Below are 22022 nucleotides of genomic sequence, written 5' to 3'. Positions count from 1 at the left end.
CTGGACTCTGAACAGCTAAGCTCTGCTACTTCTTTTAGAAGATAGTTGCATTTAAAAGAACAGTATGGGGCTTCCCTGGTGGCGCAGTGGTTGGGAGTCCGCCTGCGGATGCAGGGGACGCGGGTTCTTGCCCCGGTCCGGGAGGATCCCACATGCCGCGGGGCGGCTGGGCCCGTGGGCCATGGCCGCTGGGCCTGCGCGTCCAGAGCCTGTGCTCCGCAGCGGGAGAGGCCACGGCAGTGAGAGGCCCGCGTACCGCAAAAAAAAAAAAAAAAAAAAAAAAAAAGAACAGTATGTCAGTAAAGGAAACAAGGAAAAAGTCACCCACTATCCCCCGTTCGGCCTTCTGGTTACTTTTGTGCATTCCCTCTGGCCTTTCCTCACTTGCTTGTACCCTTTGTCCTGCTGTTCCTCAGTCGGGGCCCATCTGCAGAGGGGAGTAGGGATGCTGAGGACAGTGGCCATGTGGGTGGTTCCGCCGGACCGGATGACAGGGAAACCAGCCCCAGGTTTGAATCTCATCAGCTGTTTGACTTGGGACAAACCATTTTACCCGTCTGAGCCTCAATGTGCTCAAAAATAAAATGCAGAGAATTCTGTTAACCATCAGAGGTTGTCAGGAAAATCAAATAAATCTGCGACGCGCCGTACACACTGTAGTGCCATTCACTGAGGCGTTGCTAATATTGTTCTAGTCCCAGAGCTTGGATCTGAGAAGCTTGGTCCCGTGCTTGGTCCCGTGGTGACGATCGGTTTTGTTGAGAGAGAGAGAGACACTGTTTACCTGTTGGAATAAATGCTCCTGGAGACTCAAAGGCTGGAAGTGTGTGTTTTGTCTCAGCCCCACCTGGTGCCCACGTGAGAGTGAGCAAGTGGGCTGGCCTTCCCTGGGCTTCAGTGCCCTCTGTTTTTTCAGTTCTCAAACATGGGTCCACCTCTGACCACCAGAGGGTGAAGGGCCTTGAATGCAGGGCTGTAGAATTTGGATTTGGTCTGGGAGGCAGTGGGGAGATAGGAGGATTCATGTGAAGAGTTGTGTGCCTTATCCTGCCAGTGGGGACTCGTAAAGGCTTTAAGCAGGGAGGTGGTGAGGCCAGGTCTGTATTTTAGCAAGATGCAGCCTGGGGAGGGCTCTGGAGGCCACTGGAGCTGGAGGCCGGGACCATCCTGGAGAGAGGATGGCAGTGGTGGGGGGAAGGGAGAGGAAGCAGGTTCACTCGTAGCAGGCTCTGTGGAAGCTGGTGGAGACACACCCTCTGGCACCTTTGGGGTTTCCCAGTTCAATGCAAAGAAGTGATTACTCTGGAAAAACAGGTGACCTCCACCCAGGCTCTTTCAGCCGGTCCTGCCTGACCAGGCTGTGTGATCTCAGACAAGCCACTTAACCTGCTCAGGCCTCAGGGTCCTCATCTCCACCAGGATGCAGTGAGGGACCTTGGGAGGATTGCGTACGTGCAGAGCTGGGCCTGGCCGTGCGTTGTGCAGTGTCGGCTGGCAGTTGACGTGGCTGCTATTTTCAGGCTTCCCGTCTCTAAAACAGGGAAGGATGCACATGTCTCCACTGCTCTTGGAAGGGGAAGCTGGAGGACTGCCAGTACTTTTATATTTAGGGGCTCGACTTAGGGACTCAGCCGGGTAGAGATCTTTGACTTCCCCACGTGTTCAGGGAACCGTGTGATCTGCAGAGGCCTTTCATGTCTGCACTCTCATTCCCCGCTCCCAACAGCCCTGTGAGGGAGGCAAGCAGATGTTATCATGTTATCATCATGATCATCTCTCTGTTTCATAGGTGAGGAAACAGGCTCAGAGAAGGAAAGTGACTTGTCTAAGGTCACACAGCAGGTAGGACTGTAAGTCAGGTGTGTCTGACAGAGTGTCTCAGCTGGACCATTTCGGGTCCAAGAGCTACACCTTACACATGGGGAGGCCGAGGCCCAGAGGGAAAAACAGCTCTCGGGGGGGCACATCGTGAACTTGAGGCTGAGGCAAGACTCTGATCAAGGTCTCTGATTTCTGGACCCAGCCTGTCGATGGCTAGCCCCCTTCATTGAATGATAATAGCTTTCTTTCTTCCCACCTCGTTTCAGGGAAATCAGTTCCTGAAATCAAGTCTTCCATCCCAGACTTCTTGGATACGGTGAAGCCAGGAAAGCCTTTGGCAGCTTCTGTAAGAAACGCTGATGATGAACAAGAAACGGAGCAGCCCATGAGGCCAGCCGCCTTTCCAGGCCCGGGTAATTTTAATTTAACTTAATTTTTTAATTTAAAGAAGATTTATTTAAGAAAATGTTTTATCTATAAAGGCATTTAGTTCAGCATATAATAGCAGAAAATTGGAAGCAACAAATGCGGATGGCAAAATTAACCACAGATGGTGGTGACAATAAAATCCTGCTGGCAATGATGTAGGTCTGTATACTTACATGGAAATATGCTCACAATATACTGAGTTTAAAAAGTTAAAATGTCAGACGACAAAAGGATATATACCGTCTATTACCTCTTTTTTTTTTTGGTTGCTCTGCACGGCCTGTGGGATCTTAGTTACCCGACCAGGGATTGAACCCGTGACCCCTGCTGTGGAAATGTGGATTCCTAACCACTGGACCACAAGGGAATTCCCAGCGAGGTGTATTTTAATTGTTATTATTAATTTTTTTTTTTTTGGCTGTGCTGCACAGCTGGTGGGAATCTTAGTTCCCCAACCAGGGGTTGAACCCGTGACCCCTGCATTGGAAGCGCGGAGTCTTAACCACTGGACCGCCAGGGAGGTTTCCCATTTTTGTAAAAAGAAAAAAACAAACTCAGTAACTGGGGGCTTTCTATGTGTCAGACACTGTTCTAAGCCCTTCAAGAAGTTGAGCTATTTAACCCTCAGCTAACTGTATGAGTTTGGTATTGTTTTTCTCCCCATTTGACAGATGAGGAAAACGAAGCACAGAGAGGTTAAACAGCCTGCCAAGGTCATATGCTCCGGAGCCCAGGTATTTTACCTGTGGTTCCGCAAGCCCCCAGCACAGGCAACTGAGCCATGTGATTTGAACGCTTATATCCTCAACCGCTGCACACACCCCTACCCCACAGCCTCTCAGCCCACTTCAGCTTTGTCTCCATCCCCTTGTGCCCGGGGAAGGGCTGGGGGACAGTTTGCCAAATGATGGAAGGACTCAGCCAGCGGGTAACTTCCCGAGGGGTACCCGCTCCTCATGCCGTCCTCCCCACCTCTCCCCCGGAGCCCCACCCGCCTTCTGCTCTCCTGCAGCCTCATGAGTGGAAAGCTGGAGACCCCAAATCCATGAAACCTCCCAAATCCGTTGACGTGGCTCCCAAAGCCAGGGTCAGCGTCAGCTGAGAGGCACACACACGGGCTTTTGCATCAGGCGGACCCATATTTGAATTCCAACTCTGCCCTTTCCAGCAGGAGAATGACTTAGCCTCTCTGTACCTCATTTTCTTCATCTGTAAAATGCGCATAATAATAGAATAATAATTCCTAACCGCCTACATCATCGTGTGTGGTTAGGAGTCATACACCTTGGTGTTGCCACCACGTAGGTGCTCATTAAACGTTAGCCGATATTAGGAACATTCCAGGAACCCCAGATACGTTGAGTCTGGAAAGTTAATCCTAGACCAAGGAGTCTAAATTATTTCCTGTAGCTAAAGAGTTTAAAAAAAAAAAAAAGAGCAGAACTTTGATCAGCAATTAAAGACAAGGGGAAATGGTCCTAAAGCTAATATGATACTGATCGATGGCCAACGGGAAAGATAATAATAAAATAGGGAAATTCTAGGGGAGTGCTGGTGGAGCTGGAGGAGGTTACTGGTATAGCAGCTTCTTCAGAGGTTCCTTATTTAGGCTGCCGTGAAAACAAGCATCATTATGTCTCTGCCAGACTTTGCACCCTCCGCTTTCTTGAATGGCACTTGGGAGGACATGTGCCCAGACAGGTCAGGACCATAAATAGAATCTGTAGACGGAGACAGGAAGTTGACTGTCTATCTTTGCCCAAACTAAAAATAAGGGCATCATCATTAATTTCATCAGATAACCCAAAGCCAGTCTTTTCTTGGGAAAACCCAAGGTTCCACTGGGCCCAGGGTTCCAGCTGAGTATCTCGTAGGAGTGGAGAACGTGGAGGCAGAGGTGGCTGGGGAGGAGGGCACACACAGGGAGGAATGGTGCCGCCTGTCACTGAATCAGCCTGACCACCCAGGGAGGGGGCTCTTGATAGCTGGGGAAGGAGACATAGCCTGCCAGAGCTCCACGGCTGAGCAAGCGGTGGGACTGGGATTCAGCTCAGGTGAATTGTTCCGGAGCCCACATCCTAACCTCTGTAGTTGGGAGAGACATGGAGAAGGAAAATACACGAGCAGATGAGCCATGGACAGGTTCTAAGCACCTCCTTAAACAGATTCTCAAAGCTAGATTTCAGATAAAAGGGCTCTGGGGCTTCCCTGGTGGCGCAGTGGTTGGGAGTCCGCCTGCCGATGCAGGGGACGCGGGTTCGTGCCCCGGTCCGGGAAGATCCCACATGCCGCGGAGCGGCTGGGCCCGTGAGCCATGGCCCCTGAGCCTGCGCGTCCGGAGCCTGTGCTCCGCAACGGGAGAGGCCACAGCAGTGAGAGGCCCGCGTACCGCACAAACAAAAACAAAAACAGATAAAAGGGCTCTGAGTGGCTGAAATAACTGTTGCAAAGCCTTACCTATGGGAGAGGCAATTGTCTGTCCATCAGAATTGATTTAATCTACACATGGTTTTACCAGCCTTGGTACCCCACATATACCAGAGACTGATCTTTGTGCTTTATGCCATGTCTTTTAATCTGGACAAGAACTCTACAAAGAATGGACTATTTCTGTGTTTTGGGGGTTTTTTTCTACATCTGAGAAAGCTAAAGAAAGGAAGCACAACCCACCCAAAGTCAAATCTTTAGTAATGACAGAGCCAGGACTTGAGCTCAGTTCTGTCTGCTACCAAGAAAGAGATGGGGTAGCTGTAGAGGCCGACCCACTGCCAGCCACGGGGCAGGATCCAGAAAACCCCGAATGAGATACAGAAACATTGCGTGTTCTTTGTTCCTGCCTGCAGTGACGCAACTCAGCAGGACAAGATTTGGTGCATTCTGCTTGAGAAAGCAAACGTTCTAGAAAGATTTCTGTGGGAAATGGCACCGTGAAGAGTTAACTCTTAGTGTTTTGGAAATGACATTTGTGTAGACCACTGTCTTCCCTGGCCCAGGCCTTCCATGAGTGGAAGCAAGGGCTAGTTCTTATCTGATTTCTCAGCCTTGGGGTATTGGTTCCAATTCCACTCCTTCCCCCCGCTCCCCCTCCGCAAACCACCCGGATAAATAGACTCAACCACCCCTCGTAGCCCTCCTGTGTCACAAGAGCAGACCTCAGCGATCCCCCCACACTGAGAGGCCTGGTGCAGCCCCCAGAGCAAACCCCAGGCATCAATCAGACCAGAGAATCATGGCTGTGTGAGGCTAGTGCTGACCTTGGCCTCGCTGGGCAGTGGGAGAGGATGAGGGACCGTGTGTGCAGCCTGCTCTGAGGTCAGCCCTGGGGCGGGGAGAGCAGATAGAGCAGAACTCCAGGAAAGAGGCAGGAGGGAAGTCAAGTTGGCCTGGAACAGCAGTTCCCAGAGTGTAGAGTGTCTGTCCCCAGTGGTACATGGAACACGGGTGTTAGGCAGAGAATATATCACATGCACAAGAACTAGGGATTTCAAGGCTGAATATGTAATACGTGAACTGGAGTGGATTGAAAGAAAACATCAAGTAACTCACTGTGGAGCAGCACAGACACACGGCCCACACCTAGGAGATGGATGACTGTGACCACAGTTTGGGTGACTCAGGCCAAGGGTATTGAGCTGAGCCCAAGAGAAGGCAGGGCAAGGGCGGAGGCCTCCACCACTGGAGCAGCAGTGGCCAGGAGCCTTACTGCATGGCAGTCTCCCCTCCGCACCCAGTCACCAGGGGTGGGGAGTCGGGGTGGGAGCAGCCTCGGGAAGCACGGCCTGGGTGCATGCAGATGCGCGGATGGATTTAAGTGAACAGCTGGGCTCTGGTCGGTTACAGGGCTGCCAGCTGGTCTGTAGCACGTTGCTGGTTTTAGTTATTTTGTTTTTTATTTTACCTTTTTATTTTTTTAATTGAAGTATAGTTGATTTACAATGTTGTGTTGGTTTTAGGTATACAACAAAGTGATTCAGTTATATATATAGATATTCTTTTTCAGATTCTTTTCCCTACAGGTTATTACAAAATATTGAGTATAGTTCCCTGGGCTCTACAGTAGATCCTTGTTGGTTATCTATTTTATATATAGTAGGGTGTATCTGTTAATCCCAAACTCCTAATTTATCTCTCCCTCACCCTTTCCCCTTTGGTAACCGTAAGTTTGTTTTCTATGTCTGTGGGTGTATTGCTGTTTTGTATGTAAGTTCATTTGTATCACTTTTTTTAGATTCTACATGTAAGTGATATATGCTTGCTATTTGTCTGCCTGGCTTACTTCACTTAGTATGATAATCTCTAGGTCCATTCGTGTTGCTGCAAATGACATTATGTCATTTTTTTTTTATGGCTGAGTAATATTATGTTGTATAAATATGCCACATCTTCTTTATCCATTTATTCTGGTTTTATTTTTTCCTTTTTTTGCCAAAGGTTTAATTCCTGTGTCTGAGCTATAGCTCTTACCCTGAAGCTCAGTTTATATATTTAAAAAATTTTTTTGGCTGTGTTGGGTCTTCGTTGCTGTGCGCGGGCTTTCTCTAATTTCGCCAGCGGGGGCTACTCTTCATTGCGGTGCACGGGCTTCTCATTGCGGTGGCTTCTCTTGTTGCGGAGCTCTGGGCTCTAGGCACGGGGGCTTCAGTAGTTGCGGCATGTGGGCTCAGTAGTTGTGGCGCACGGGTTTAGTTGCTGCGTGGCATATGGGATCTTCCCAGATCAGGGATCGAACCCATCAGGGATCGAACCCGTGTCCCCCTGCATCGACAGGCGGATTCTTAACCACTGCGCCACCAGGGAAGTCCAAAGGTCGGTTTAAATTGTAGTGCACTGAGAGACAAAGAGGGTGTGTGTGAATGTGTGTGCGCACCTGTGTATTTTGGGGAGGGGTGTTTGTTGTTAGTACCCCATTCTGGGGGTTGCTGGTGCAGTGTGGGTGTACCAGCACGGTACCTTCTCAAGTGTAGTCCTTTCAAATATCGCCAGTGCTGGAAAATGTGAAAGAAAGGAAACAAACAGGGCTTCCCTGGTGGCGCAGTGGTTGAGAGTCTGCCTGCCGATGCAGGGGACACGGGTTCGTGCCCCGGTCTGGGAGGATCCCACATGCCGTGGAGCAGCTGGACCCGTGAGCCATGGCCGCTGAGCCTGCGCGTCCGGAGCCTGTGCTCCGCAACGGGAGAGGCCACAACAGTGAGAGGCCCGCGTACCGCAAAAAAAACAAAAACAAAAACAAAATCGCTTTCCAGAAAGGAAACAAACAAAAGACTCTAGAAGCAGCAGACAATGCAGGGAGAGAGGCTTAGGGTGGCCCCTCCTCTGAGAGGATGAAAGAGCCTCAGGCTTTCCATCAGGTGAGTTTTGTTTTATCAGCTGCCTTGTTCGTAGTTTTGGAAGGCTGATTCTAGCTTCACCATGGTGCTGTTTTCAGTATTCTGAGTTAAGGTTTTCTGTGGTCAAAGGTCCACATTAATCACTCCTTTCTTGATGAGGTAAGCCAGAAATACTTGAAACAGGTGGATTTGGCCAGCAACCCTTGGGTCAACGTCAGTTTCCCTTGGAAGGGCCGGCCCCCTGTTACTCAGAGGCCAGCCCTGCAGTAGGGCCACTTGGGTGTTTCCAACGGTGACATCTGAAGCTTCAGGCTTCTGGTCAAGGTCCACTTTCATGTGGGTCAGCTACGTGGCCTGTCTTGTTCCCCGCCTGCACCTGCTCTGACCTGCAGACCCCAGGCTGCCCCATTACCTTCAGATTAATCTTCACGTGGTGCCTGGTGAAGTCATGTCACCCACTTTAACCTGACTTTTCCCTGACCCTGAACTACTCTTCAAGCCACACCTCTCTTGTGAATCTTCTACATTCACTAAGGGATTAAGAGCACAGACTCTGGAGCCACTGACTGGGTACCCTTGGAAAGGTTGGGTCACCCCTCCGTGCCTTAGTTTCACCACCTGTAAAGAGTAGATGATACTGGCATCTCTCTCCTGGGGCTATTATGAGCGTGAAATGAGTTAGCTCAGGGACGCATTGGGAATGCTGTCAGTGTTTGCTAACTAAGCGTGCCCGGAATGTTTACTGTTCGCCTGGACTTTGCTGCTGCCACACCTCCTCGTGGGCCGGTTCCATGGCCTCGGTGCCCTCCCTACGTCATAGCTACTTGTTGCAAATGTTTTCCCCGTTTTGAAGCTCAGGTCAAGCGTTCCTTCCTCTGTGAAGCCCTCCTTGATCTCCCAACCCACTAAGGCAGGCTTCTCCTGCCTCTGCCCTGGGAGGCTGGTTATTGCCATTCCTGCTGCCGTGGAGGTTTCTGGAGGGCAGGCTCTGTAGCTAATGTACTTGTGTCCTTCTCTGCTGCTTTTGTGGGAGGTGGGACAGTGTAGGGGTTAGAAGGCCCAAGGATCTCCATTTAAAGGCCGACTCTGCCACTTACTGTCAGCGTGGCCCTGGGCAAGTGGCCACCTCCAGTGCTTCCCTTTCTCCACCTGTCACACGGGGACTTTGTATAGGACCAACCCACAAGGCTGTCATAAGGCTTCCACGGGGTAACGCTTGAGCAGCGGGTAGGCTGGCGTCTGTGGTGTCAGGAAATGGCAGCTGTCATCACTGACAGTAAAATGTTTGTGGAGTGAATGAGAGACTGACTGGGTCTGGGGACCAGGCAGGGACCCGTCCCTCCTTCCTCCAGTGGCTGTGGCCTGACCCACCGTCCCTCCTTTCCAGGGCCTGCTCCAGCCAGAGCCAGCCCCTGGGGCCCTGCTGAAGATGCCCCTCCTTCCGTAAACACCGACCTGCCAGCCTCATCCGATTCAAAGGTAAATCCTCTGCCCACCAGCAGTAGCCCCCAGCTGTGACCCTCTCTCAGAAATGCAACGTGTTTATTCCTCGGGAACAGTTTGGGGGTTAGGGGTCAGGGTGAAGGGGAGAAACGAGGCCCATTGAATTGCTCTGAGCTTCTAAGACTCTCAGTGCTGGCCCTCAGTAAATCAGGGGCGGGGAGAGGGTGCACTCTAGTTTTTAATGAGCTTTTCCGTTATTTGTATTTAAATGGGAGCTGATAATTGGCATCTTCCTCCTCCCAAAATTTCTTGGTTGCAGTAGTCAAAATGCCTCCCCTTCAACCTTTTTTCAACACAAAATATATTGGAGTTATCCTGAATTTTGAATGATTTGGGTCCAGGGTCACAAGTGACTTCTGTGAATCTTAGGCATTTTTGCCTTTCTAGGCCCTTTCTTTCATTTAAAAATATTACTTAAAATTATACTTTACGACTGCAGCGGTATAAAGATGAACATAATCCAAGTTGGATTAAAAATTAAAACATTTTCTTCAACTTGAAAAGTTCATTTTTGTTCATGAGACTTCGAAAGAAATTACGTTAAGATGTTTTCGTGGGCCCCTAAAGGTGTCCTGGGCAGAGTGCCTGGCGGGGAAGCCAGTGCTACATGGGTCTGGTTAGTGGAGCTCTTGGATAAAAGGGACTGTCACTTAAGCAGGCTTATTTACCTTTTAATAATTAATCATTTTCAAAGATGATTTAGTAATTGGAAGAATGTTCATGGTATAACGTTTAGAGAAAACACTGGAAATCAAAACGGTGGGTGCGGCATGGTCCCAATTTTTAAAAATAAATTCTCGTGTATCTAACTGGCAAGAATTACACTAAACTTTAATAGCAGTTAAGTGGATAATGAGATCATGTATAATTAGCTCCCCTCTAATTATCTAAAACAGTTTATAAGAGCACATATAACTTAAAAAAAATGGAAGTTTATGTACACCTATTTTTAAGAAGAAAAGGGATTGATGCAGAGCTGCTTTTCTTAGGCTTACAAAGGTTATGTGAACCTGTGTCCTGCTTCCCGGCATGTATACCGTGTGCAGGACCGGGGACACAAGCCCAGCCATTGACCCGCCTTGTAAACTCACTTCAGTTCTTTGACCCCCTTGGTGCTCACCTTTGTAAACTGGGGAAAAAAAAAAAAAAGGAAACCTCCACCATGGGCTGGGAATACTCACATTTTAGTTAATCTTCAAAATTACCCTCCAGGGTATTATGGTTATCTTTATTTTTGCTGATGAGGAAATGAAGGCTCAGAGAGGTTAAGCAACTTGTCCAAGGTCACGGAGCAAGTTAGAAGCAGAGCTGGGATCTGTCCTTTTTGCCATCCCTCCTCACTGGATGAGATGATCCCCTTCACCCCTCAGCTCTGCTGTTCTAAGAGTCCCTGAGGTAGTAGGGAAAATAGTATTTTCCGTATTAATTCCATATTAATCTCAGTCTCTTCTCTCTGAATTCCCAGGATTTCAGCACCTCCATTCCTAAGCAGGAGACACTTTTGAGCCTGGCTGATGACAGCCTTTTCTGGAGCGAGGTGGACGTGGTCCAGGCAACTGATAACTTCAACCCAAACCACAAAATCAGTGAGGGGACCTTTGCTGATATCTACAGAGGGCAAAGGCTCGGCACTCCATTCATCTTCAAGAAGCTCAGAGAGGTGGGCACTTACTGGTTTCCAGTAAGGGGTGGAGACTACATGGTGAGGGTAGATTTTCATGTTTCAGTGTCTTTTCCCACAGGTGCCCTGTTCAGGTCCAGGATCAATTGAAAAATTCTTCCAGGCAGAGGTACAAATTTGCCGTAGGTAAGCCTCCCCTTTGGAAAATACTTTGTTTGATAGTGATGACCACTAACCTGTATATAGTGCTTCCTGTGTGGCAGGCACGTTTTAAGCATTCTCTTTATGTAAGCTCATGTAATCCTCACAAGACCCCTGTAACATGGCTACTGTTTTCACATTATTTTACACATGGGCAGACTGAGGCACAGAGCCGTTAAGTGTCTTGTCCAAGATCGCACAGCTAGTAAGTGGCAGAGCTGGAATGTGGTTGGTTGAAGTAAAGTGAGCCTCCCCGTCACAGAGCTTGGTGGGGGTGACTGGGAAAGAGAGGGGGAGGACATTTGGATACCTGGACACTTATCTTGGCTCTGCCGTCATTGCCTGATGGATTGAACACGCACATACTGGACCCCTGCAGTGTGCTGGATACCAGCTGTCATTCAACCTGGCAAGTCACTGTCTGAGTTCCTCTGCCAGTGTGTAGCCTCGGGCAGTGTGTGATGATTGTGGAGTATTTTAAGAAATAAAGAAAATTATGAAGAGGAAAATAGAAATCACCAATTTTCCATAGCACCTATAAGTAACTACTACGGTATTCAGATTTTGATATATTTTCTTTAATCCTTTCTCTCTTCATACATATGCATGACTACACACACACGCACGCGTGCGCACGCACACATATATATACACACACTTATCCACACACAGACACACTTAATGTAAACGGGAAATCTGATTCCCTCTCCACCTTGGCGTAGTGCCTTCCTGGAGTCGGTAGTCACTCCTTCATTCATTCATTTGGCAAATGTGAGTCGTCAGTCAGGGCCTTTCTTTGTTCTAGGGAGTGCAGACATGAAGGATACACAGCCAGTGGGGAGAGTGAAGTGTAAATAACTCTACTGAGTGTGAAAATTGTGCAGTAGGATGGCCTGGGGGGAGTGGAGGGGGGCCAAGGGATCAGGCAGGAGGCCGTTGCAACAGTGCTGGGGAGGGTTCATTGGGGTTGGACCCAAGGCAGGGGAGGGGAGAATGAAGGGGGTGTATTGAAAGCTATGTATGACAGTGAACAGTGACTAATTAGATGGGGGAGGTAAGGAGGTTTCTAGGAAACTGGATGGATGGTGGTGCCCTTGGTTGAGAAAATAACTGTGGGCAGAGAAGCAGGTTTGGAACTTGTTGAGTCTAGGTTGTTCACCTGGAACATTGGGATGCAATTTGACAGTCAGTTCTGGTGTGTGGGATGTGCCTGGAGATGAGAGATTTCGGGGTGTTCCTCATAGAGGTGAGAGATTCCTGGTGGAGAAGCTTATAAAACAAGATGATGAGTCCAGCCAGGGAGATTCAAGTTTCAGGGGAAGGCAAATGAGGAGGGTCTTAGTAGAAAAGGCCAAGAAAGAGCAGTCAGAGAGGTGGGAAGAGGGTCAAGAGGGAACAGTGACTTGGAACCCACCAGAAGAGGATTTCGGGGAAGAACCCTAGTCCTGGGAGTCAAACAGACCTGCTATCTGGTCCTGGCTTCAGTGTTTGCTAGTTGTGACCTTGGGCAAGTTCCTTAACCTCTAAGCCTCTGTTTCTGGAAGATGGGTGGTTAGGGTGTCATGTACTTTGAGTTACTTGATTTTAAGCTCTTTGAGGGCATGCAGTTGTCATCTCTACCCTGTTGCTGGGCTTTCAGGGTTTAGAGCATTTAGTACCTGGGAGGTTACTGGTGGCCTCCAGGGGTGGAGAGGGCAGAAGAGGTTTAGGAGGTAGGAAATGGAGTGGTCTTTGATTATTCTTTCCGTCTGGCTCCTCATCCCTGTACTGATGTCTGATTTCAGATGCTGCCACCCCAATGTCTTACCTCTGCTGGGTCTCTGCACTGGAGAACAGTTTTACAGCTTGATCTACCCGTACATGGCAAATGGTTCTTTACAGGACAGACTCCAGGGTCAGGTAAGGGGCTCGGTCATGGTCAAAGAACAGGATTAGGCAGCACCCAGTTGGAGAATCAGGGTTAAGGACTTTTAGGAGTCCAGAGGGGAAGGGGGCCTTCGAGAGACCCTTCGAGAAGAGGAGGTGGGCCAAGATAGATAAGATCTGGCTAAACATCTTCAGGTAAAAACCTATTTAAAATGTCTTTTGACAAGAGGCATTTAAGTCAAGAGCAAGACAAAGGTACCCCATCGTGCTCTATTATTCAACATTGTTCTGAAGGTGCTAGCCAATGCAATAGGACAAGAAGAAGAATTAACGGAGTATGGAAATTGGAGGCAAAGTTTTATTAAAAAAATGCTATTCTAGTTAATTCCTATTTGCTCGTGAATTTATGGAATATTTCAGAAAAGATACAAGAAACTGGTGCCTTGACCGCCTCTGGGGAGAACTATGTAGATGGAGCATAGGTTGGAAGAGAAACTTTTACTCCACACCCTTTTGACCTTTTGCAGGTCATACTATGTGAGTGCTGTATCTATTAAAATTACCATTTTTAAGACAAGCCTCCTTCCCATAAAATCCTCAAACAGAGGGTAAAAAGTCATTCTGCAACAGAATTATTGCTTCCCTTCTCAGGGACCAGACGAAGCAGTTATTCATGGTATAATAATGATTGGTAGCTTTGCTGAACTCTCACTGTGTGCAAGACACCTTGGTAATGGCTTTACACATCTCCTTCGGACCTTGCCGCAGCCCTGGAGGTTTCCCCCATTTTCAAAAAGAGGAGTCTCTGGCACAGAGAGGCAAAGTGACTTACCCAAAGGAACACAGCTGACACATATCAGGGCTAGAGTTTAAACTGGGTTTGTGTGGCTCCAGATTCCAGAGTGTTTTTAGAAGAAACCCATTAGCGAGGCCAGTTCTTAGAGGATGTGGGACCTAAGAGACGACCTAAAAAATAAGAGGTGATTTTGCTTGGACATTCAGTGGCAGGTAGGGGAAGGTAGGGGGCTTTAGACCACCGATAATCCCCATCAGCTCTTGTGAGATCTCCCCAAATACTTATAAAGTCAGCCCATGTGCTTGGTGTGCCAGCACAAGCTCCCTAGCTCCTCTCCCAACCAGCCCCTCCTAGAGAAGAATTCCAGAGCTGCCACGTGATAGTCATGATAAAAACAACTTCTGTTTTTGGAGCACCCACTGTGTAACAGGCACTATGCTAGGGGCATACCATTCACTCCTTTGAATCCTTACAACAATCCTAAAGCGCAGGGATCAACATTTCTATTTTATATCTGATGAAGCAGAGGCTCAGAGACGTTGGGTGTCTTTTCCGAAGTCACACAGCTAGTGCATGTCTGAGCTGGGATTTGTACCTGGATGTGTCTGACGTCAAAACCGGTACCCTGCCAGTAAACCATTGCTGGCCGAGCCCTGTTGCAGAGGACATGAGGGCTGGAGGAGAGACAGGAGCCCAGGACCCTGCCACTGGGACTTTACAAAGGCATATGTGTGACTGTTTTCTCCTCCTTTTCTTTCTCTTAGGGTGGCTCGGACCCGCTCCCCTGGCCCCAGCGTGTCATCATCTGCTCAGGGCTGCTTCATGCCGTGGAGCATCTGCATGGCCTGGAGATCATCCATGGCAACGTCAAGAGGTGAGAGAGGTGGGCTGGGCCCCGCCCAGGGCTGGGCTACAGGGATGAGATGTTGCACACTCCTGGGTCCCATTCCTCTCCCTCTGTCTCTCTTCTCTTTCACTTTCTCTCCCTTCCTTGCCTCTCTTGGGGCTCTTCTTTCTTTGTTATACCCTCGAACATCAGTGTTTCTGGGTTGTACTCTGTCCCTGATTGCTGTCAGCATGAACTGCCTGTCTCCACGTTTGTCTTTCCCTAACAAAAGTATTTCCCCCCAAAGCTTGTCGGCATTTCCCCAACAAGCCCTCCACTCCCCTGCTGTATTTCACTTCCCCTCCAGCAGCTGGTCTGGATCAGGTCCTTAAGCTGTGGGCCATGTCTGCCAGGCTCCCTGGGCTTTGGAGCTCCTCGCTCAGGGTCTTTGCAGAGACCCGTTCTTTTTTTTTTTTTAATTAATTAATTAATTTTTGGCTGCGTTGGGTCTCCGTTGCTGCACGCAGGCTTCCTCTAGTTGCGGCGAGCGGGGGCTACTCTTCGTTGTGGTGCGCGGGCTTCTCGTTGTGGTGGCTTCTCTTGTTGCGGAGCACGGGCTCTGGGAGCGAGGGCTTCAGTAGTTGTGGAACGGGCTCAGTAGTTGTGGCATGCAGGCTCAGCAGTTGTGGCTCGTGGGCTCAGTAGTTGTCGCTCGCGGGCTCTAGAGCGCAGGCTCGGTAGTTGTGGCTCACGGGCTTAGTTGCTCCGCGGCATGTGGGATCTTCCCGGTCCAGGGCTCGAACCCATGTCCCCTGCATTGGCAGGCGGATTCTTAACCACTGCGCCACCAGGGAAGTCCTGGAGACCCGTTCTTGCTTGTGCATCTGTTGTCACAGATACTGTGATGCAAGTTAGGTGTGTCCCCCAGCATATCAGTAACGTGCTCCCAAGACTGGAAGCACGGAGAGGGATTCCAGAAGATACCAGAAGATCTGGCAAAACTGAACTCGAAACCATAGAATTCATACTTCCTCAGAGTTCTCTCCCCATTTGGCAAGTGGAAGCCCTTTCCTCTTTTCTCCCCCCTGATTTTTATTTGATTGCACAAACAATTGTAATAGCAAGAAAGGAAATGAAAGGGCAAGTGGTCATCCTGGCCCTGCTGCCCTCACTCACCAGCTGGCTGCCATTTTTCTGGGTTTTTTCCCACCCCTGCCCACGCAGACATCTCAGCCCTAAGATAGCACCGTTACCTGTTTACCAATTCATATTCTCTTTTTCCCCATGAGTTAAACATGGTAAACATTTCCCCACATTGCCTGTCATCATTTTTCATGACTTCTTAGTCTTCCATTGAAGGTATTTGCCCATAATTTACATAACAAGTCCTAATAGTGGATATTGGAATTGCGTCTACTTTTTATGACAAAACCAAAGGCTTTATTGAAAGGGGACGCTTGAGCGGAGAGCAGCAGGGTAAGGGAACCTAGGAGAACTGCTCTCTGTGTCTACTTTTTAAAAACCGTTTGGGGTTAGTTTGAATATTTCTATACTTGAAGCTTAGTTTTTAAAAATTAAAAATTTTTCCTCTGGAGTACTTTCTGAGAGTGTTCATTTCCACGGTCCAAGAATTTTTTTTTTTTTTTTTTTTCTCTGTACGCGGGCCTCTCCTCACATGCTCCGGACGCGCAGGCTCAGCGGCCATGGCTCACGGGCCCAGCCGCTCCGCGGCATGTGGGATCTTCCCGGACCGGGGCACGAATCCGTGTCCCCTGCATCGGCAGGCGGACTCTCAACCGCTGCGCCACCAGGGAAGCCCTCCAAGAATATTTTTATTGCTCTTCTTATTCCCCGTGATCTGGGCAGGTTAAGTCCCAAAGGATGCTGGCATTTAGACGTGAGTCAGCTGGGCCAGAGCTGGGGGTTGGAGCAGCTTCTGAAGAGATGGAGGCGGCACAGCCTCTGGGCTTGGCAGGCTGAGGTTGATCCGGGCTGACATCCATGGATGGCTGCACCTGTCTGGCCACCAAATGCCATTTCTGGGACAGCAGGACTAATCTTAGCTCCATCCCCATTTGCTGGTGGAGGTGGGCTCCCAATCCCCACCCCCCATCAGGACTGGCTTATAAACTTGTTGAGGGTCTTCAGTGACCCTAACTCGCTGGCACTGCTCACTACTAAGCTGTTTTCCAAAAGAGTTTCCATGGCAACCTCTTCTTGTCTACCTCAAAACAAGAGGGTTCTCTCTGCCTTCTTTCCCACAGCTCCAATGTCTTGCTAGACCAAAACTTCACCCCCAAGCTGGCTCATTCGATGGCTCACTGGTGTCCTGTCAACAAAAAGTCAAAATACACCACGATGAAGACCCGCCTTTTCCAGGCCTCCACCGCACATCTTCCAGAAGATTTCATCAGGGTGGGGCAGCTGACAAAGCGAGTGGACATATTCGGCTGTGGAATAGTAAGAGCTTCCTTCTCTGCTCAGATCTGGGCCTGTACACATTTGTCCTTCCCATGGCTCCTTTGTAAGCACATAATAGAGGCTCTTAGAAATGTTCCACCAAGTACAGCAGGGGTTGGCAAACTATGGCACACAGGTCAGAACCAGTCCAATGGCCTATTTTCTATGGCCTATAATTAAGACTAGTTTTTACATTTATACAAGATTGAATAATAACAGCAACAACAACAATCATAATAAAAGAATATGTGACAGAGATTGTTTGTGGCTCACAAAACCTAAAATATTTACGATCTAGCCTGTTACAGGAAAAGTTTGCCAACCCTTGAAGTAAAGGCCCCCTGCCCCATGAGTGTCCAGATTCCAATAGGCTAAAGGTACCTCCTGACTTCCCTGATTCGCATCCAGCCAGCCGTCTAATTATCTATCCAGTTGTCTGTTTGTTCTTGTTTGTTCATCCATCTGTTTTGTCCATCTGTCCATCCATCCATCAGTCCAGTTGTTATCCAACCATTCATCGGCAACAGCCACCCATCCATTCAGTATCTATCTACCCATCCAACCTCTGTCCTTGTCACCACTGCTGTCCTTCAGTACTGTGTGTCAGGCACTTGGAATGTAAATGTAACTATAACACAATCCCTCCCCCAGGAGTTCATGGTCTGAGTGTAGCAGTCTCCAAAGAATACCAGTTCCCTGAGATCTCAATAGGTTTGATGTGTTTAAAGGGTTTTGATGTGTTTAAGTAGGTTTGAGAAATGCTGGGTTGAGCAAGGTTAAGCAGGAAAAAAAAAAAGTTACCACAAAATTAACAAGAGCCTTTCATATGGTAAATAGCCTTTAATCTGGTAATTGTGAATTCACCACCACCCAGCAATGGTATGGAGGTGGGCTCCCAATCTCCACCTCCCGTCAGGACTGGCTTATAAACTTGTTGAGGGTCTTCAGTGACCCTAGCTTGCTGGCACTGCTCACTACTAGGCTGTTTTCTGAAGGGGTCTCCATGGCAACCTCTTCCCAAAATGTTTCCCAAATTCCCTTGACTATGGAACCTTGTTTTCTTAGTATCTCTAAGCATCAGACACCTGTGGATCCCGGTCTGGGAAATGCTGGCTGAGAAAAGTGACAGTCGCTGGCTGACCTCTGCCAGGAGCCAACAGCTGCACCTTGGACCTTGCCTTCTCTCTTCCTCTCCAGCCTTAAACTCTATACTTCCTCTCTTTGACCACAGTCTGTCCATCTACCTCTCCCACTAATGCCCTTCCTCTGAGCCACTTTCTGCCCTCAGCCCAGCCTCCACATACCAGATTCTGCTTCCCTCTGTCTCCCAGCCCATCGGCCCTTCTGGTTTACTTGTCCCCTAATTCCCTCCCGCCTCCCCCTCCTCGCCCCCATCAGCCCCACTGCGAGGGGCTCAGTGAAGCTCAGCAGGGCCAGCCCAAGCTCCTGCTCCTTTAAGAACCAGTGGAACTGAACCCCAAGGCTGCCAGGCACTTATAAGGTAGAGCTTAAGAGCATGGGTTTGAGTCCCAGCTCAGTTACTTTCAGCTGTGTGACCTAGGGTGTCATCTATAACTCTGGGCCTCAGTTTTGTCCTCTGGAAAATGGGGGTATTCATACATATGGAGATTAATAAGATAACATATATAAACTGGTTAGCAGAGTATGTTGCATAGGTCAGCGTGATTATTATTATTGTGGTTACCGTTATTCTTCCTACCTTCACACCCTCACTCTTGATTCTGTTTACTCTTGACTTTTTAACTCAGCTCCTGATGCAACAATTGACTTTCCTATTCACTCATTCATTCATTCAGTGAGTGCCTACTGGCTCCCTTCAGTCTTTTTCTCAGCCCTGCCACTGATGGATGGTACGATTTTGAACTTTGGTTCTTGTTGTGGGGAACACTGCATTTCTCTGTGTGTTTTTTTTCTTAATTTATTTTTTTATTGACATATAGTTGATTTACAGCGTTATGGTCATTTCTGCTGTACAGCACAGTGACTCAGTTATACACATATATACATTCTTTTTTATATTCTTTTCTATTGTGGTTTATCCCAGAATATTGAATATAGTTCTCCGTGCTATACCGTAGTAGGTCGGTGTTCTTTTTGATGAGCGCTAAGTAACTTCTGTAAAAGGCCTGGCACAGGGCCTGCCATGTGGAAGAGGCAGAGGAAATGTCTTTCTATTTATTTCCTTATTCTTCCCTCCTGCCTTGGCAGGACCCCAGCCGGAGTCCCTTTTCCATGGGCTCCTCCGCCAGCTGCAGGGGTTCTCTCTGCTGCCCCCTCCTGGCCAGTGCCAGTCTGTTAGTAACCCTGCAGGCCCTTTCTGAGTGGAGGAGTTCTTGGCAGTGATGTGACCTTATTCTGACTTTGAGAGAAGTTGTGGGAGGGAGATTTGACACTAAGATGGAGTACCCACTGCCTCATATTTACAACCACTAGATCACCACGTACCACATAAGGATACAGGCTCAGATGCGGCGTGTGGGATCTTAGTTCCCCGACCAGGGATTGAACCCACACCCCCCTGCAGTGGAAGCGCTGAGTCTAAACCACTGGACCGCCAGGGAAGTCCCCAGATTTTAGTTTCTTGCCCAAAGATCACCAAAGCATGTAAGGAACAGAGTCAGAATTTGAACCCAGGTCTGTCTGACTATGGACCCCTTAGCCAGTGTGCTGTTATCTCTGCTGAATTTCTGTTCAAAGCAGGTTTCCCATTTATTAAGATACAGATCACAGTTTGTCAATTTTGTGGTGGCTTACACTGGCTCAGGGCTGTGCTCCTTTCTTAAATGGATGTATTAATGAACAAATAATGTAAATAAAGGCCTGTGGGTGAAACGTGCTATAGATACTGCCGAGATTTTCTGTCCAGAATAGGTGTCTGCACATGGATTCCTCCTTTTCTTGAGATTAACATAGCAGTGCCTGCTTACCGTTCCTGATGGGTTTTAAATGAAAATATCTTTAGTATATATAGTGTGTGTATGTATATGTATGTGTGTATACAGATAGATGTATATATGTATATATATAGAGAGAGGTGTGTGTGTGTATCTTGTCTATCTATCTGATGGTAATACACAGACATTTGGTTTTCATCCTCCCTACCTTGCTATCAATTAACTTAAACCTTCTCCTAGTAGCTGGGTGGTGTGTTTAGCTGGAGGAGGTGTTTAGTGATAATCCCACGTTCCAGATTTTGGGCAAGTGTCTGTGCTGGCAGATGGCAGAGCCAGGCCTGGAGCTCAGAATTTGTTCCTGAGAAGGAACTTCTTTCTTGGCCAGAAGCTCCTGGGTGAACTTGTGCATGTGTGTGTGAACCGTGCTAACTCCCTGTTCTCACAGGTGTTAGCTGAGGTCCTCACTGGCATCCCCGCGATGGACAACAACCGGAGCCCGGTTTACTTGGTAAGGGAACCAGTCACTTCTTTCTCACAGCTGTGAGGGGTCTAGGGGTGGGGAGGGCAGGGACCTCCACTGTACCCATTTTACAGATGCTAACGAGGCCTCAGTCCAGGGTTTGATTTGTACTTGTGCAAAGTAGCTGTAACCTTCCCCCTGCACCATCCAGGCAACAATTACGTTTTCATGATAAGAAAGTTTAGAATGTTTAGGGGAAATCCATGTCTTCTCTCTGCATGTCAGGCAATCATATAGAGTTTGTCTTTATTTTTTAAATTTTTTGGCCGCGTCATGCAGCATGTGGGATCCTAGTTCCCCAACCAGGGATCGAACCCATGCCCCCTACCGCAGAAGCCCAGAGTCTTAATTAACCGCTGGACCTCCAGGGAAGTCCTAGGGTTTGTCTTTAAATTGGTGAAAGTTAATTTCAGCCCTTTTAGGTTTCGATAATAAAAACAATAATTTCCATTTTGTAGGTTTATAAGAACTGTCATTCAAATATACGTGTGCGTGTGTATAGTGTCATTTCAAAAATATAACAACACGCCCCACTGTGTGTCTGGCACTTTACATATGTTACTTTCTAGGTCCTCTGAATCCCCGTGAGATTGATCAAGCCGTTATGTTCACCTGCAGATGAGGTGAGCAGGCTCTGAGGTTTGCTTGAGATCTCAGCTTTACTAAGTATCAGAGTCGAGATTCTGAGTCACATCTGCTGGACTGCAGATCCTGAGTTCTTTTTTTTGTGTTTTTTTTTTGCGGTACGCAGGCCTCTCACTGCTGTGGCCTCTCCCGTTGCGGAGCACAGGCTCCGGACGCGCAGGCTCAGCGGCCATGTCTCACGGGCCCAGCCGCTCCGCGGCATGTGGGATCTTCCTGGACCGGGGCACGAACCCGTGTCCCCTGCATCGGCAGGCGGACTCTCAACCACTGCACCACCAGGGAAGCCCAGATCCTGAGTTCTTAACCCCAGTGCTCTCCTAACTCTTTAATTCTCATGACAGTCCAGCCATACGGATTCATCATCGTTATTATTACCATGCCCATTTTACATATGAGAAAACTAAGGCCAAGGTGAAGAGACGTATCTTATGACCCCCAGCGAGATGGCGGAGCTGGGATTTGAACCCATGTCTTCTGCAGAGCTCTGACCCCTATGCAAGCCCTCATCCTCTTCACTAATTTGAGAGGGGAGCACTTTTCTGACTTGATGTGGAGGCCATTGGAGCAGCTGGCTTTTTTGTGACTAGGCTCCAAAAGCATCCCCTTCACCCTGGGGTGGGAAGCTGAAGACCTCCCCTATACGCGGACAGTCACGACCTGTCCCTTTGCTGAATTCCCAGAGCTCTGCCCCTTTTGGGCACCAGGCCCCCGGTACTGCAGAGAGGTCGGTTTGGTCAGCTCAGATGTGGTTCGGGGCAGTTTGGGACAATTTCTCATATTCCGACAGTTTTCTTCAGATGTATTACCCAGCACATTCACCCAGGGATTGAATGTCACAGGGGAAGGAGCCTTTGGAGACACTTAGGTGAAACTTTCCAGAAGGCCTTTTTGGTAAATGGTTTCTAAAAACATGGAGGAAATAATTTTTTTTTAATCTAGTTTCTTTCTCTTCTTCTGGACCCAAATAGGGTCTCCCATCATCCCTTGTTGTGGTACTTATAATTCATTGTGCAAAAAATTAAAATTCAAGTCAGAGATGAAAGCTGTGGCCAAGTGGGTCCAGGGTGGGAGGAGCCAGCCTCTCCTCCACAC

At 48.5% G+C, this 22022-nt stretch overlaps 1 protein-coding gene across 2 annotated transcripts in view; it reads left to right on the top strand.

Moving 5' to 3' along the window:
* IRAK2 (interleukin 1 receptor associated kinase 2) overlaps nucleotides 1-22022 on the top strand; it is a 57554-nt gene that overhangs the window by 23825 nt on the left and 11707 nt on the right. For both annotated transcript variants that reach the window (XM_032650198.1, XM_032650199.1), the window contains exons 3-10: nucleotides 2088-2234; nucleotides 8965-9056; nucleotides 10546-10740; nucleotides 10823-10887; nucleotides 12687-12801; nucleotides 14329-14438; nucleotides 16655-16850; nucleotides 20211-20273. In XM_032650198.1, coding sequence (XP_032506089.1) covers nucleotides 2088-2234; nucleotides 8965-9056; nucleotides 10546-10740; nucleotides 10823-10887; nucleotides 12687-12801; nucleotides 14329-14438; nucleotides 16655-16850; nucleotides 20211-20273 — 983 coding nt within the window. The remainder of the gene's footprint in view (nucleotides 1-2087; nucleotides 2235-8964; nucleotides 9057-10545; nucleotides 10741-10822; nucleotides 10888-12686; nucleotides 12802-14328; nucleotides 14439-16654; nucleotides 16851-20210; nucleotides 20274-22022) is intronic.

Source organism: Phocoena sinus, chromosome 11 (assembly GCF_008692025.1).
Source record: "Phocoena sinus isolate mPhoSin1 chromosome 11, mPhoSin1.pri, whole genome shotgun sequence".
Taxonomy (NCBI): Eukaryota; Metazoa; Chordata; class Mammalia; order Artiodactyla; family Phocoenidae; genus Phocoena; species Phocoena sinus.
The sequence above is the reverse complement of the archived record's forward strand: the minus strand, read 5'-3'. Positions and strand labels throughout refer to the sequence as shown.